The 17,453-nt window shown below is 51.0% G+C and overlaps 1 protein-coding gene across 1 annotated transcript in view; it reads right to left on the reverse strand.

Annotated features, from left to right (window-relative positions):
- Positions 1-17,453, reverse strand: part of Adarb2 (adenosine deaminase RNA specific B2 (inactive)) — a 128,236-nt gene that overhangs the window by 87,774 nt on the left and 23,009 nt on the right. Inside the window, exons 8-9 of the mRNA XM_048368003.1 lie at positions 14,221-14,307; positions 5,802-6,736 (exon numbers count right to left, since the gene is read on the reverse strand). Of these exons, the coding sequence (XP_048223960.1) occupies positions 5,802-6,736; positions 14,221-14,307 (1,022 nt within the window). The remainder of the gene's footprint in view (positions 1-5,801; positions 6,737-14,220; positions 14,308-17,453) is intronic.

Raw genomic sequence — 17,453 nt, forward strand, 5'->3', positions numbered from 1 at the left:
CCCCTGCCTGGGCCACAAGAGGGTACGTGGCCACAGAACATACAGGGTAGAGGTGTCGAAAGGAACACAGCCACTTGAATAATTGCCACTTCCAATTGCTAAAGTGTTCAAGCGTTCACACATGAGTGAAGCTACAATTACAGAGAGACAGGCAGACAGCCTTGAGAGGGTTAGGACCAGAGTTAGGTGTTAGATCCTTGAACCATCCCAGTGTGTGTTAAATTACAGAACATTACACAAACCCTAAGGACGCCGAATTTCTTGAATCTAGGAGGAGTCTCTCCTTGGATGAGGTCCAACTTCTCTCTGCCCCGCAGAGGGTGCTGATCCAATCCCAGAGGGCAGCCAAGAGGAACTGGAATTTTGATATTTGTCTTATTCTCGGGAAGGCCTCCAATCTGGAGGGAAACCTATTTCCTAAGATGATGCCATGGTTTCGGGATAAAACAGCCATGTGCTTCCTCTTGGTCTCCTCGCCTACCTTCCTCAATGTAATCACTAACAAAGCAACCTATCACAGGACCTGAGAAACGAGAATACACACCAGACAACTTAATTTCAAAATTCAGAGAGAAATGTTCTCTTTCTCTCCTTAGTGAAGGTCTAGACTTTCTGTGAATTACTGGGTAAGGAGGGCTGGCCTCTTGTACAGCTGTTTTCTACTCAGTCCTCTGCTCTGCGCTCAGAGGTCACTGCAGTGATTAAAACATGGAGTTCACACCTAATAATTGATTCCTAGGCTTATTGCCAGGAAGATCTTCCTGGGGTCTATTCTACATTCTTCATACACAAATAAAATCAGACAGTGATAATCGGAGAGATGAAACTGTCCCTTGCAGCCCTCCTGAGATGACATTTGGGGGTACAGAAATTAATTTATCAAGTCGCGACCTGCTGTGATATTAGGAATTCTCACGATCACCACCCATGAGATTTACTCTCGAGAGCTGTTTACAAAGAGTGAACAGCCCGTTGAGATGACAGCAGCTAGTTTCCACCCAGAGGGAGCGCGAGGCTGAATGAGGCAGGCAGCCAAAGACCTCATTGTTGTCCCTCACGCGCAGGTTCTCCTGTTTCTAAGCTATCTCTGGAAAGCCCATCTCTGTGTATGACAGGAAGCCAACATTCTTGTTCCGCAGCCATGTGGTGGAACACGTTTTCTGGGAGGATGTCTGTGATGACTTCCTGAGTGAAAGGCCAGGCTCCCGGCTCCATCTCACGGACACGTTACAGACCCAGCTGGCATCATTAAAGTGCGCCTTCCAAGATCCACACATGCAGAATCCAGTTCAAGCCCTTATCCCTGGGTGCCACCCCTGTGGAACTTGGGGGTGGGGTGGATTCATGTCAAAGACTCGTATTCATTAGATTGCTACTTAATATTCCACGACATCATCCTATCTCCTTCTTCTTGACACCAGAGTATGGAAGGAAGTGGTCAACCTAGGCAGGGAAATATGGCTCAGTTGTATCCAATCCCATCCTTTGGGTTGCACTGGGAGAAAAGACATGGGGAGATAGGGCCACAGGGAGAAGGTGTGCAGATTCGCGGCTTGGTGAGTCGGCTGAGATCTGGGGTGAACTGCCAGTTATAAGAAGCCGACTGGCTCCACTCAGGAGCGGTAAGCATTTGCTTGGGTTCTTGTTCAGTGATGATGATGATGGTTTTTCTCGGTCATGGGGTTAGAACTCAGTTCCTGAGCGTTTTTGCTCAAGGCTAGCATTCTAACACTTTGAGCCACAGCACCACTTGCAGTTTTCTGGAGACCCTCCCCCCCTTATCTGCATCCCAGAGGGGAGGGTCCCAGGGTCCCATTTCTCTAGGGAACAAACAGATCAGCTACTGCTGGTGGGATGTTTTCAGAGAAGCCAGCACAGTCAGGGTTAAGGTGTTTCAAAGCTCCTCCACCTCCTCACTTTTCACTTAACTCTGCTTACATTTTGAGGACCTATCCATTGTTAATTTGTTACGGCAATATTAATGAATCGTTGGTTCTGCAGGTAGCAGTCTGGGTGCTGCTTCTTGTGAGTCAGATGAAATTAGTGCAAGAATGAGATTAGGGAGAAACAAACCCCGTCGCTCTGTAAAGTGGTCAAAGGCAGCTGGGTTCACCACACCGGCATGCTTTCCCCTAAAAGGACAGCTACCAGCCGTGGTCAAAGCAACCCGCCTTCAGGGATAGTGCTTAAAGGGATATCCCGCTCTTACCCTGAGGGGAAAGTAGTGTGTTAGTTGCCTTTGTGCACTGTAGACACCAGCTGGCTGACATAGAAAATTTAAGATAGTAAAGGAAAAAGCTAAAAGTGAATGAGAAATCCACAAACAAACCAGGATCACCATGTACGTTGGCAACAATTACTTAACAAGCACAGGCCTTTGTTGGCATGGAAAGGAAGGAAACGCTGAAGGATGTTTTTATTGTTGAATTTAGGCCTTTTCCTTACAGCTCTTGCTAGAGGGAGAGGTGGGAAGTGAAGGCCGGGGAGAGAAGGGATTTTCTCGTGTGTGATTTTTTAAAGTGGTTTTTCATGGTGCCGGTTCCTTAAGGAGCATTTACTATTCTCACAGGGTCAGGACTTGAATTCCAAGCCTCTGGCCAGCCCACCGAAGTCTTGTGCCAGCTTCAGATGAAGACAGCATGAAGGATTTGGGTTGAATCTCCCAGTTATCCCCCAGGGGCCATGGTCATTATCAATAGTTATTGATGAGCTCTTGGCCTATGCAGTAATCCCTATGTGTTTATATTTGTTCCACGTTTCATAAAATTAACTAATGTTTTGTTTTAACACCCTGGTTAAGAGTCAGATCTCAAAGAAATTGAAGGTGTGAATGTACCCTGGATCTGAGATACCCTTTCCCCCACTAGGGATGGGAAATGGTGAAATTAGATCCCAGTGAAAAGGATATCTGTAATTGGAACCCTTGTTGAGAATATCATGCGTTTGAACTTTCTCTTTCAACATTCAGACTGTGGTCTATGTCACTTGGACCGTTGGACGGCTGCTTGGGTGTTGTCAAGAAGTTGATCTTTTGGATTATGAGCCTAACAATGATGGTCATGCTTGTAGTAGACACACTCTGCAGGTCCCGGGGCTCAAATCTGGGAGATTCCGATGCCTTATAATGGTCCTCACCACGGAGCAAGACCCTACTCTGCTCTTTTCCCTCTGCTCTCTGCAGGCTGAGGCTGAGAGCAGTCACGACCGGTTCCAAGGGGGTTTCCATGTTGTATAAATGGGGGGGGGTGCTGTGGTATAGAGGTGGGACCTCTACGGTACATAAATAGGGGATCCGTGATAAAGGCTCCATCATGATGTATAGACAGGGCGCTCCATGATGTACAAGTAAAAAGATTCTAGGATGGATTGACAGACGGTTCGACGATCTATACACGGAGGGCCCATGGATGTAGACGATGAATTGACGGGGGCTCCCAGACACACGGAGGTCCTTGAATGATGGGGTTGTTTTGGTAGAACAGCATTTACAGTGATTCTTAGAATCCTTCCTTTTTATCCCCCCTCCCGCCCCCATGCAACTGAATCCAGACCCTATTCAAGGCTGATTTTAATTTCATAAAACTCCTGGAAGTTCCCAGTCCTGAGTCCCATTGTTATCCTTGGCCCCCACCCAGTGGTTGGGGAACACATCCCGAGGGGACTGAGCGGAGAGGATAATGAGCCCCCTGGCATGGCGGCGCACTGCACGTGATGAATGGCTCGCAACCCTGGAATTGCTCTGTGCCCTTCATCATCCAGTCGGAGTGGTTAGCAGACTGTCAGAGAAAAATAATTTAGCAGCCGTGGCTTTAACGGATGTGCTGCATTCTGGGGTCAAATGACTATTACAAAGTAGTAGCACTGCCTGGTTTCTCCATCGTGAGAGCTCACGGTTGACAACATGAAAGAAGGAGGCATCACACCCAGAATTCACTGACATCCTTCAATTTCACACGGTGGGAAGCAGGAGAGAGAGAAGGGGGGGGAGAGAGAGCGAGAGCGAGAGAGAGAGAGAGAGCGAGAGAGAGAGGCAAGAGAGGGAGGGGATCTGTTCTACTGAACAGAAAAACCCAGGCTTGGCTGGATGCCAGCCTCTGCAAATGGCACTAGCCTGGAGGAAAGGGGAATGGTAGAGGAGGAACCCACAGACACAGGGAGATATCCAGGGAAGATGTCCAGAGACTAGCTCACTAGAGTCCTGCCAGAGGTCACCGGCAGCCTCAGCAGAAGTCATCCCTCAGCCCTAATCCAGGCAGCAGAGCACCAAGTGCTCTCATAGCGCTTTGGGATGATGACAGAACCAGTCACAGCGAAACCTAAGAGGAAGGAGGAAGAGAGGAAAATCCACGGGCGGAAGCTTAAGAAGAGAGCGAGCGAGGGCCCGGAATTTCTCAATAGCAGGGGTGCAGGGGCTTACAAAGAAGTCGTTCTCTTTGTTTCCAGTGTCCTTTTTTTTTTTTTAAATTTACTTTGACTTTGCATTTATTGGAAGGTAACTTGGAAGCCAAGACCCAATGGCTAAAGCCCCTCCCACCTGCTCCTCAGCACAATCGGTGAACATTCCAGAAATGCTTGCCATGAAGTGAGCACACGAGAGGCAGAGGTGGCGGGATACACGCCTATCCCTTAATCGGAACTTCTCGGTTATTTGTGTCCTCTCTCCTCACCCGTCCCGGCTCCGTGATCAGTGGAATGTCCCGGTAAGCCCATTCCCTCTCTCATGGACACTGTACCAGCGAATAAATGAATGCTCTACCCAGTTGTGACCCCAGGCTAGGGTTCCCCTGTCCCATCACGGAGTCCTCACGCCACGCCCCGGCCCACGCTCTGTTCCGTCACAGATTTAGGATCTCCCAGGACAAAACAACGCATTCTGTTGCGGCTGCGGTGAAGGAATGAGATGATGGAAAGGATCGCTGCAAGAATCTGCCATGATCAAGTCCTCATCCTGCCCCGGGCTAAGTAAGTGCCTTTAACTATGTAAAGTGTTTCTTTTCCCTTGATCGATGCTCAAAACGAATAAAGGCAATTTTCTGCCTCTACTGTATTAGCGCTGCCCCACAAATAAGTCTCAGAAGAAATAAGAGAGAAGATAATTTGCATACAACAAGCAGTGAGAAGACTCACGTATGAATAAGCAGGAGACTAGTTCTTGCCACAGTGCTAAAAAAAATGTTCCTTCCAAGGGGGTCCAGGTAAAACTCAGGTAAGAAAGCAGAGCCACGGGGCAGGGAATGTAGTTCAGTGACAGGGAGCTGGCCTCGCCAGTGCGTGACCTCGAGTTCCAACTCCAGCATCCCGCCCCCTCCCCCCCCAAAATAATCAGACTCACAGTTGTGCACACAAAGGACGGAGAGTCCCCTCTTTCCTCATTTCTAGCACCTGCTTCTCCCTCTCACCTTTGGTCCCCTGCCTGCCTTCTACCCCCAGAATGGAGGGCTGTAGAGGCCCGGGGCCTGCAAGGAGACAGCCCCCCCGCCCCCCCCTGCCCCCAGGGGTTGGACTAGAACCTCCACACAGATCACCACACATCCAGCACCCCGGGGCTGCCCTCCCCATCTTTTTCTTCTACCTGCTGAGTGACTGTTGGGGGGCCCCCTCGGGGTGTGTGTGTGTGTGTGTGTAGCCGGGCTGGGCTCCCCTCCTCCCCCAGCCTTGGAGGAGGAGAGGGGGGGCCTGCCCACTCTCCCACCCCGGAGGACAGAGCCCCCTCCTCCCCACCCCCCAACCCCCCACCCGCCCCCCGACCCCAGCTCCCCCGGGGAGGTGGGGGGGGCGGCGGGGCGGCGGCGGCGTCTCACCTGCGGCAACAGGTTGCTCTTGCCCCGGCCGGGCGCGTGGCCGGGCAGCCGCACGTCGAAGAGGGCCTGCAGGGCGGCGCGCGCGGCCTGGCCCTTGGCGAGCTTCTTGCTGCGCCCGGAGCCCTCGAACGTCCGGCCGTCCACGCACACGGCCATCACGAAGCTCTTGGCGCGGGGCGGCTTCCCGGCCGTGGTCTCGGACAGGCACACGTAGCGCAGGCCCGCGCGCAGCTCGTTGAGCACCACCACGGGGTTCCGGTCGCCCGGGGGGGCGGCGGCGGGGGCGGGGGCGGCGCCGGGCCCCGCGGGGGGGCGCACGGGCTCGAGCGTGCGGCGGCGGCCCCGCAGGCGGTCCCCGGGCCGCAGGCCGGGCAGGGCGGGCAGGGGGGCCTCGCCGTGCGCCCCCGCCCCCCGACGGGGCTCGAACTCCTTGAAGAGCGTGTCCGGGAAGTCGGCGGCCTGGTCGGAGGTGAAGTCCGCGCAGGCGCCGCCGGGGCCCGGGCCCGCGTGCGGGAGCTGCACGAAGGACTTGAGCGCCAGCTCGGCCGCGCGCATCTTGGCCTTCTTCTTGGTGGGGCCCGTGCCCTCGAAGGTGAGCCCGTTCACCTCCACGGCCACGGCGAACACGGGCGCGTGCACCGGGCCCGTCTGCGACGCCAGGCGGTACTGCAGCCCCGGCCTCAGCTCGTGCAGCTGCACCAGCGCGTTCTTGGGGGTCGCCGGCCACGACAGCTTCCGCCACAGCAGCTGCAGCTGGCACAGGCGGCCCCCGGGGTTCCCCTCCTCCAGCGGCCGCTTCCGCTTCCGGGCCCGCTCCCCCGACGCCGCCGCCGCCGCCGCCCCGGCCGCCGCCGCCGCCCCCGACGCCCCCGACGCCGCCCTCGGGGCCAGGTTGCTCACGTTGCGGTTCTCCTTCACCTCGGCGCTGCTGGTACCTGGAGGCCAAACACAGAGCCGTCAGGACCCGGGCGGGGGGGGGGGATCGCCCCTCCCCACCTGCACCCCCCCTCCCCCCCCCGGGCCCCCCCCCCCACTTCTCATCCACCCGTGAGCCCGGCCGGGGGGGCTCTGCGCTCTTGGTCCCCCACCCCCTGGCCAGTCAGCGGGGCTGCCACGCTCCCTTCCCTCCCCGGCCGTCGCCCCGTCATGGAACCTGCCAGGCCCACACGTCTGAGGACACCAGGGGCTGCCCGGGGTGTAGCCGCGGCACCGTGGCACATGGAGGTCGCCCATGGCCCCGGGTGGCCGCAGGGGGTCCCCCTCAGCCCCCCACGCGGGGGATTCCCCCCATGGGAGAGGCCAGGCTTTCGCACACACAGGCCAGTGAGGCCCAGTAGGTTGGGGGTGACCCCCCCCCCCATGGATGGGTGGTAAAGAGCCTATGTGTGACTCTTTGGCAAAGCAGCGCCCAGTGGAGATGAGGAAACCACGCAGCCTCCTCCTGGGTCCTGCCAGCAAGTCTGCCTCCCAGAGCCTCTTCCACACACAGAAAACAGATGGACCAGAGACATCGGCGGTGGCATTATTTTGCAAAATTTAAAAAAAAAAAGTAGGAAAATGTCTAAATACGTGGTGACACAGTCGTACCACAGAGCAGAATATGCAATGACATCATCGGGCAAATGCTTCCGCAAACGAATCTCAGAAATAGTAGTACGTGACCCTTAGTGTGCAAAGTAATTCAGAATAGAATGCAATTCAATGAAGTACGAGGACACTAGCAATGCGGATGGGTCGTGTAATCAGACCTAATGGCAAAGCTGTACATATACATTTAATAAAGACAGGTTCCAGCCTCCTCTGGGGAGAAAAGGAGGGAAAAAAGACGGCGATTTTCCACTTGTATCTTCATGTTTTATTTCTCTTGCAAAGAACAACGATCTGTAGTAAATTTAGCAAAGTCATTATTTGCTTAACTGCAGGTGTCAGATGCATTTACAGTTAATATAATTTGTCTACACACTGTTCTGTTTAGAAAAATTTCAGCAAAACTTGTCTTACATATGAAACTATAACCCTTCTGTTCCTCACTCTGACAATAAAGAAGAAGAAGAAGAAAAAAAGAAAAAAACATCAGCAATAGATTTTCACATAACTTCCTGAGTTTCTCTTGTCCCTCACTGGGGATTATGCTTCTGGAATGCGAGCTCTTCAATTTCTTAGGAAATACTTTGAGGATTATACAGGCGACTAGTACCACAATATCATCGCCTTTTTTTTCTGAGCCCTTGAAGGTTTTGTGTCTTTACCTACAACCTAAGTTTTGCTACTGCTTTTTCTTCAACTCAGCCCTGGGGGGTGGGGTGGGGTGGGTAACTCAGTCACTGTGTCTTAGGTAGAAGCTGAAGGAGGGCAGGTCATTTACAGAGGTTAGTTACGATGTTAAGCCATCCAGATGTGACTCACTGCTAGACATCTCAGATCGCTCTTACCTGTGCTGGCGTTGAAGGCTGTTTATCTGGACACTGTATCGTTCTATCATTGTCACTGTCATTTTATAGTAAACCCCCACCCCTTTCCCCCTTTCTAGACCCAGTGTGATGGGTCACTGACCAGGTAAAACCACACACAGGTTTCTCTGTATGAACCTTACACCTGTTCCCAGAGACTGGGAGGTCTCAGCTCTGCAGAGGCTCTGTGGCAGGTAAGAATCAGTTATTTTTTCCCCTCATTAAGCAAGTGGGAACTCAAGGTGAGGATTTTTTTTTACAGCTAACCTACAACTTAAAACAGGCATTGAGTTCCTGGATGGCTGTTGACTTGTAGACTTACTTGCCTAATTCAGCCTGAAAAGCTCCCATCTCCCCCCCACCCCTTACCTGCCCTCCCCACCCTTTGGTTTATGCCATTGTTGTAGGAGAATAATAAAGAAGAAAGTACAATTTCATAGCACCAAAGGACACCTTTGTAAAGCCCAGATGCCTTGAGGAGATATCCTGACATTTGAGGTTGTTCTTTTCAAGTTGTGCACTTCCTTCTCTTAGCTCTGGGTTAATCTATCATAGGCCAGGCAGCCGCACGTATCTCTGTGTGTCTGTGGAGGGGCAGAACCATCCGAGGGAGATGCTGGAGTCTGCTTTCAAAGAAATTTCAATCCCCTATTTGCTTAATTTCCTAAGTTGCAAACTGGTTCTACCTTTGTCCCTATTTTATTTGCTGCTAGAAACATGAGAGTTAGGGAGGCAATTTTGTTCAAAAGTGTGAATCTGAGAGCTTTACAAGTGCACAGTATTCATTCTCAATATGTTTCAGTAGAAATAATTACCTTCCAAAGGGCAAGCACCAACTCCCCACCAGTTTTGGTGAATTGTTCTGAGCTTTGAGCAAACATCACAGCAACGAGTTCTACCACGTAGGGAGTTTCAAGCCAAGGGGGAGTAGCTAAGATTAACCATGTGAGCTTCCAGACTGAACTTAAAAATGGAAAACCGAACAAACAATCCACTGCGACCCCTCCCCCATCAGATTGCCTGGGAACTTGGCTGGAGTGCTCTAATTTCTTATTGATTTCTTACAACATGGGGATTGATGGAGAGTGTCAGTGTGCTTATAGCAGCCAGCCTATCAGATGACCTCTGTTAGATCTTAGAGAACTGAACTCGCAAAACAATACTTTCCCTTTCACCTGCACTGAAATTCTTTTTATTCTCTCCCCTGCCATAGCTCTCAGTAGCTAAATGCCTGCTGTAATTAAATATTTCTGTAGCCGACGCTATGATAATGAGGTTGTGCGGTGAGTCCCTTTCTTAATAAGTGACAAGAGGTAGAGGCTTTGCTGCCCGTCCTTAACACTTGTGAGACTCTCAAGGGGGAAAGGCTACTCAGGATTTAGGGGGGCAGTGGGCTTTTCAGGGTGGGGGGCGGGGCCAAACACTGGCCTTAACTGGCCACCTGGGGGACGGGGGGAGGGGAAGTTATGCATTTTAAATAAGAGCAGGCAAAAAGCTACAGGCTGACTCTTGTCACTTCTTTCCTTATGTCCAGTCCCATGTTAGCTCTCTGTTTATTTTACTTTCTGGAGCCTTTGATCAGTTTCTCCAGAAATTGCAGACACCCCAGAAAGGTAAACAGTTCCTTTATCTCTCTACTGAGCTGGGTGGCAATCTTAACATCTGGAAATGGTCTGTTCCCTCTTAAGGGACTAAAGACCACCAATACCCATTTCTCCATCTACAGATCAGAATGTAATAGGTCTCTTCCTTCAGTGAACAAAAACTCTCCAGAGTCTGCTGAGTATCAGTGCATATGAAGACAACCCTCCCCCCACATCTTTGCCTTTTGAGCTACTTGGGGGAGGGTCAGAGAGACAGAGAAACACTGACATCTCTAACCCTCCCTTGCTCCATTGTTGCCTGAAGGGGCCTGGAGCGCAGTAATAGCAGCATCTCTGGTGCTCAGCTGCCAGGCTGCTGTTGGCGTTTTGCTGTAGCCATTCTCCATGAGCTCTTCACACCATCCAACTCCGATTTTACACATCCACATTTCCCTCTTCCACGCAGAAGGCATTAAATATGCTGTGCTCTCCTCCTCTGACCCAGGAAATTATACTCATTTTTTTTCTCCATTTAGCTAATAGGTTTCCCAGGGCCAATTGTCATATGTAATAATCCACAGATAAAAAGTCAGGCAGCGAGAAACTCTTCCTGCTACACATCGACTTGAAGAGCGCCTCGCCCATGCATGAGCTTGGAGGAAATCGGTGCATTCGGGGGAGGGGGGGTGTCGGGTAAGAGCAGGGGCCTGGGGCTAGCTCGTCTCTCCACCTCTGGCTCTGAAGGTCTGTGCGCACCTTTGCTGTGCAGAGAGACAGGGACTCTCTGACTCTCCTGTCCTTCCCGCCCGATGGGAATGGTCTCTTTGGAGCAGGTCCCATTTAGTGTGTGCTCATTGGCCAAGGGTAGATTTTAGGGGCTCTTATCTCCCTAACCAGCTCATAGTAATACTGAAAACGATGAGGTGCATGTCTATAATCCCAGCTACTCGGGAGGCAGAGGTAGGAGGATCAGGGTCTGAGGCTGACACTGAGCAACATATAAGACACTGCCTGAAAAAGAACGAGGGCACCAGGGGCCTGAGGCTGTGACTTAAGTAGTACCGTACCCGCCTAACCCTAGTAGCACCAGGCAATGATGAGTACATTATTTTTCTTGACTGTCACGATCACGTCACTCTGCCTATGTGCACCCGATCATTGTGTTGTGTATCTGAAATAAAGATGCACGATACAAATGCTGTCACGAGAAAGTGAATGTGGGGTAGCCCCACGCAAGCCCGGTTGTACCTTCTTAGGTTCCAGCCACCCCTTGCCCAGGGCTGACCTTCTCTCGACCTGGGCCCCTAGTGTCATGGCAGCCATCAGGGAACTGGCGTGTGTTTGTCCCTGGCTCGCCGTCGTGGGTGCCGCTTTCCCCTGTGTACTTAGCAGTGAGATCTGGGCGGTCATGGCTTCTGGACCTCAGGAGCCTGCCGTGTGGTGCACACCTGGCACCTGCTACACAGGCGTGTGCGGTCATCCGTGCAGACAAGAGTCTACGGTTCTAGCACGGCCTGGGAAGGGCATGATCGGTTGTTGGGGTGGTGGTTTAGCAGGAAGTCAGCGGCCGCTGCCTTCTGGGAGCAGGGGCGCCCGTCGCTGGCCCTCCCAGTGGGTTCTGAGACGGCGGGACTGGAGGGGCCCAGGTGCTGAGTGATTTGGTTCTGAAAAGGCATTTGTTGCACACATTGGCCTAATTCCAGTGGGTGGCTCGTAACAGTATATAAGAATTAATGAATCCTTTAATTCCACTCTGGAATTCATTCTCCCAAATAATTATTATTCTTGCCAATCATAACTCATGGTGTCATAGCATGTTAGCGCTGGAATTAACTCCGCAAGGAACTGGCCTTCTCCCTCAGGGGCAGGCCGGAGACCCACTTGTCAGGGAAGCTAATGTTAAAATCCATCCAAAGTCTTACTAGCCTCACCCTCCCTCTCTGTCTCTGTGTCACACACACGCACACACACACCCCATTGATAAAGACTCATCAGAATCGATATTTGATTGGAAACCATTGAAACTATACAGCGTGTGTGTGTGTGTGTGTGTGTGTGTGTGCAAACATCAGCCCTACAGGAGAATGCTGGGGAGGCAGAGGGGAACAGAATGAGGCTCTGGGGGCACAGGAAGCCCCCCGCCCTCTGACTCCACCTGTCCTTCCTGGGGCTCATACCACGTCCTTTGCCGTTGGCAAAGTCCTGATCTGGATATCAAACCCTTTCCCTAATGAAATCTCCCTCCCCAGTGATAACAGGAGGGGGCCGTTCCCTGATGTCCATAGCTTCTGCCTTGACAAATTGCCTAATTCTCCACGACCTCCTGGAAGGGAGACATCTCTGAGTTGTGACTTCTCCAAGGTCTTTTCAGAGAGTTGCTTCCATTGTGGAAATTAGACCGCCCTCACCCCCCCCCCAAAAAAAAAGCCCACAAATAACTTCAAACGACATTAGATAAATACCACAAGCAGCAGCGGTAATAGAATGATCACAAGCAATTTGAAGACTGTCAGGCACTAAAAGAAAATGTCAAAGTCAGGGAGGTATCTGTATGGGAAAATGTAAAATAAAATTATTTCCATTCTGCTTCTCTCATCGGTGGATTCGTCTCCTGAGCCTCGTCAGTGCATCATCTCATTTGACCAAAAAAAAAAAAAAAAAGCGTCAGCGAATGTAGCTCTGGGTTGAAAGGTTTAGGACGTAAAAAGACTTGCATTTTTAAAGGGAAACAGCCAGCTTTTCAGTGGTCACAGCTGCGGCTGAACTTGTGGCATCCCACGTGGGGCGGGACTCTGTGGTGTTGATGACCGGGGGCTGCTGACCTTCACAAGTGGGGAGGTCAGGGTGGGTGTGTGTGTGTGTGGAGGGGGGGGTGTCTGCGGATGGATCTCAGCGCTTCCCATCGCCCCGACGTGCGCGCAGAGGGCCGGGCGCACCCGTGGGCTTGTTTCTGCCCGAGCCTTTTCCCCCTCCGCCGCCGGCTGCCTGGCAGGCCGGTGTCCTCTGTCTGGTCATTCCGCACAGCCGGCTTCCCCTCCCGGGCGGGGCTGGCTTCGCTGGGAGTGTATGCATCACTAATAATGATGCTGCGTGGCTGGGGGTCAGGAGGGCTCCCGAGAGCCAGCCATCCGCTGCACCACGCTACATTGGCAGAGATAATATTGTTTCTGCTGAAGGTTATTTTGCTGCCAAGTAGCCCCAGCGTTAAAAGAAAAGAAGAAAAAAAAAAACCCCAAACCACCCCAGCTCTTCCTAGACAACAGGGTTTAGGAGTAGGAGAATGGGAGGGGGCTGGAGTTCTCCCTCCAAGCCGCAGCAGGGAAGTGCTGAGCACAGGCTCAGGGGAAATGCCGTGCTAGGGTGGATGGCGACAGCCAGGGCCGGGGTGTGCGGGAAGCATGAGCGTTTGCTGGACATCACGATGTATCGGGCTGCGCTTTGGGCATAAGATGTCTCCCTGGGCTCAGCCCGGGCTCTGTGTAGACCATCCTTACGGATAAGCAGATCCAACTGGCACGGGGACTCCTTCCCTAGAGTCCAAGGGCACCAGTGTGCACGTGGAGACCCATGGAGAAGGCTTGATAGCACAGATACTGAACAACAGCAATGAAAGGTGAGCCTTGATCTCAGCCATTCGTCCTGGGGCCTGTGCGGGCCATGGCGGGGGGTGTGTGTCCCGGTTACACACACACACACACACACACACACACACACACCTCAGTAATGTCTAGTCTGGGTTCTCCTCTAGGCTCTCCTTACTGACCTGGACAGAAAACACTACTCAGCCTTCCTTCCCTAACTCAGCCCTTCTCTAGTTTCTTGCCCCTGAAGTGTTCAGCCAAAGGGCTGTCGTTCATCTAATTCCTTGTGAAATAATAACCCAGGCCAGGGGATAACACACGACAGCCATTCCTCTGGAGATTAGTCTAAGAACAGTGGCTCCTTTCCCCCCAATCTCCACAGTGTGGGTCATGTAGAAGTCGCCAGTGCTACCCTCTCCCCACCCCCCGCCAGGAACTGAGGGGGCGCCAGGAAAAGAAACCAGGACTCTGGGTGAGGGTGGGTGGGGTTCCAGGTGGGGATGGGGTGGTCCAGGGAAGGATGGGCATTCCAGCTAAGGAGAGGGGTCGGTGAGGGATGAGGACGGCTGGCCGGTGGGAGTGGTTCCGGGGAAGGCTGGATTCCGCCGCAGGCTCCTGGCCGCATGCGAGGTAGAGACTGTAGGGTGAGATGCCTTTCTGGGAAGGTAAGAGCAGAGCCCCCTCCTCTGGAGTAAGGCACACCCTCCCTCTCCGGTGGCCCCCAAAGACTCAGTACTGGGGGACAGTAGGAGGCCCCTATATGAATGAAAGGCCTCTCCATAGGTTGGGGAGGGGAGCTGCTTACTGAGATTGTCTTCATCCTCCGTGTGCGTGGTGCCCGGGCTGAGGTGCTTGAAGGGAGCCAGGAAGGTGGACAGTATGCTTACTTTGTCTGCAAAGAAAAGAAGAACAGGAAACGCGCTTTTGACATCGAGTTTCAGAACAACGCAGTGCTTTCATACGTTCTTATTACTGAGGGTTTGGACACAGGAGGGGCAAAAGGTTGTTCTGGTTTCAGACACTTCATTCGGGCTCCGTCTTGTATTGAATTCTGACTTTTTTTGTTGTTGTTAAATCAAATTCCTGTCTCTGTTCCATTCCCAACGTTATGATTCCCATCGTTCTTCTCCTTTGCGTGGCCCACCCAGCTCTCTCCAAACTTTAAGTGTTTGTCTTCGAGATAATGGCGTGGCCTCTACTTACCAGTAGGTGATTACACAAGAGAGGAGGAACGAACACAGGGAGAACAATTGTGGAACAAAGACAGAATTGTGTGACTAACACCAAAGCCTCTTTTCTCCTCACCGGTGGAGAATGTGTTTGGAGGACTTGAAATGCATGGGGAAAATAGGCTTGATGAAAAATCACAGCCCTAAACCACACATGGTGGGTGCGTGAGCTGAAGTATCGAAGGGAAGAGAAGAGAGTGAAGGGCACCGTACCCAGCCCAGAGGGGCCGTCAGTGCCTCATGTCTGTAACCCCAGCTACTTGGGAGACAGTGCCTGGGAGAATCAAAATTCAAAGCCAGCTCAGGCAAAAGGTGAGTGAGGTTCCATCTCAAGCAAGTCAGGAGCGGTGAGGCGTACATGTGATCACAGCTACATAGATGTATAGGCTTGTGGATGGGGGGGCTAGACGTGGGGGGAAAATCACGAGACCCTATCTAAAAAGTAACGAATGCCAAAAGGAGGGAGGCTGGGAAGGTGGCTTAGCGGTACAGTGCTTGCCTAGCATGCATGAAGCCCTGGGTTCGATTCCTCAGCCCCACATAAAGAGACAAAGCCAGAAGTAGCATTGTGGATCAAGTGGTACAGTGCTAGCCTTGAGTGAAAAGAAGCCAGGGAAAGAGAGCTCAGGTCCTGAGTTCAAGCCCCAGGACTCCCCCGCCCCCTGCAAAAAAAAAAAAGCGATAAATGAATGAATAATGAGGGAGTAAGGACGTAAGGAGAGTAAGGCGTGGCATAGAGAACTCAGGCAATGGTGTGTAAGTGACATTATAGATTACTTTCTGCCCAGCCCTAGTAGCCATGGGACAAAGACCAGGCCAGGCAAGGATCCTGGGTTCCAGACATGGAGTCCAACACAACTGGAGAAATGGACTCTCTCAGGAAATACCACTCATGAAATAAAACCTGTTTGTATCACAGCTCCAGCGACTTCTCCCTTAATCAGGGAGATGGACAGAATTGTAAGGGATCCCAAAGGAAAGCTCCTTATTTTAAAGATTTCCACGGACTACAGGAAACCACAGGAGTTGGGTGTCATTGTCCACGCAGAACCCATGTCTACGGGGCGGGGGGGGGGACAGCACTGGGGGTACCCCCCACTCCAGCAGCTGCACCGGAGCCCCGCAGATCTCCACTCTCCACAGTTTTGGTGAGAACCCACGTACATTGTATTTATTCAAGGACTGTGGATGGGAAAGTTACCCTTCTTTATCTGACTTGGTGCGGACTTGCAATGGAATGGTTTCTGGTATTCTTATTGTTCAGGTGGCTCAGGGCTCTCTCAAGGGCTTCGTTGTACTGTGTGGGCCGAGCGCATCTCCTGTTGCTGCTGTTCACACCCGAGGGCTGATGTTTTAGCGAGGTTACTGTTTGTAACACCGCTTCTGGCCTTCTTGTTATTACAGAGGAGACCCGTGTATCTCCGTGCTCCTGTTTGCACTCTATACCCTGGTATAAACGTGATTTCTCACTGGTGGTTTTATGCGTTCTTAGCCTTCAGGCACCCAGACCCCGCTTGGTGCTTGTGCCTTCGTCTTCTGAGCCTGAGCTGGTTTTCCCTTTAGCTGAGCTTTGTGGAGGCCAGGAGTTCACATTGAAATTCATCCAGAAGCCTGTTAACAGCTGTTGTTTCCAGGAGGGACAGGCAACAGTATAGCATTCACACAAAGAGAACAATAAATAACTCAAATATGAAATGCCTGCTCCTTCTTCATTCTACCAAACAAGAACAATCAACTCAGGGAGGGATTTACCCTGGCTCTTCCCACACAGCCAAGCTAATTTACTACAAGAGAATGAAATATCTTGCCTGAGTTATAATTTCATTAAGGGAGTCCAATAATGTTACACAACGAGTATGAAGCTCAAATGATTTAGTCTGAAGGATCTCAGAATGAAATTACAATTTTTTTAAATAAAGCGAGGATACCAGCTGAATACCTAAAAAATGCTCTATAAACTATTTCGGAGCCCACCTTAGCAAAACTGTGACATATTTAAAGATGATTTTAAAGATTGATCAGAGTTCTCACCTCATGCTGTTGCTAGGCTTGTCAAATAATCAAACAAGACACTCTGCTAAAATTAAATTTTAGATGAACAATGATTTATTTTAGTGTATGTATATGTGTGGCACATATAAACCAAGATAATTATTCATTTGTTTGTCTGAAAGGACTTTACCAGACATTTCTTTAAGGAAGAGACATTAATGGCAAATATGCACATGAAATGACGCAAAGGTTATTTAAGGAGTTATTTTCTATTTTTTCTTCCAAATTGAAGATTTCTTCTGAAAGTGGCTGTAAAATTTTTTGACCTTGCCTTTGTCAAACTTAATCTTCCTGTGATTTGTTTATCTTAAAACTAGGGAAACAACATTTTCCCTGTATTCCATCTGTCATAAATTTAAAAACAGGACAACATTTTCCTGCTTCTAAGGACACAAAAGGAGGCAAAAAGAGTCATGTGATGAAATTTAGGGCCTGGGTAACATTCGGGAGAAGAATTGTATGGATGTTTCTCCAGAAATAACCATCTGCAACTCATTAATAAATAGAAGACCCAGAAATAGTCCATACTAAGGAAGATTAACATGTGTGAAAAGGAGAGCCAGTTCTCCACTCTGTCCTTCCCAAGTTGAAAGCCATGATTTTGACACCATTGAGCAGAAAGAGATAGGGAACATTCCAGAACATACTTGTATACAGAATGTAAGAATTCTTGCAGAAAGGACAAAAAATCCAATTATAAACAATGGCCAAAATATTTTTCACAATGAAAAATAGATGTATAAGCATATCACAAGTG

Source organism: Perognathus longimembris, chromosome 18, assembly GCF_023159225.1.
Source record: "Perognathus longimembris pacificus isolate PPM17 chromosome 18, ASM2315922v1, whole genome shotgun sequence".
Lineage (NCBI taxonomy): Eukaryota > Metazoa > Chordata > Mammalia > Rodentia > Heteromyidae > Perognathus > Perognathus longimembris.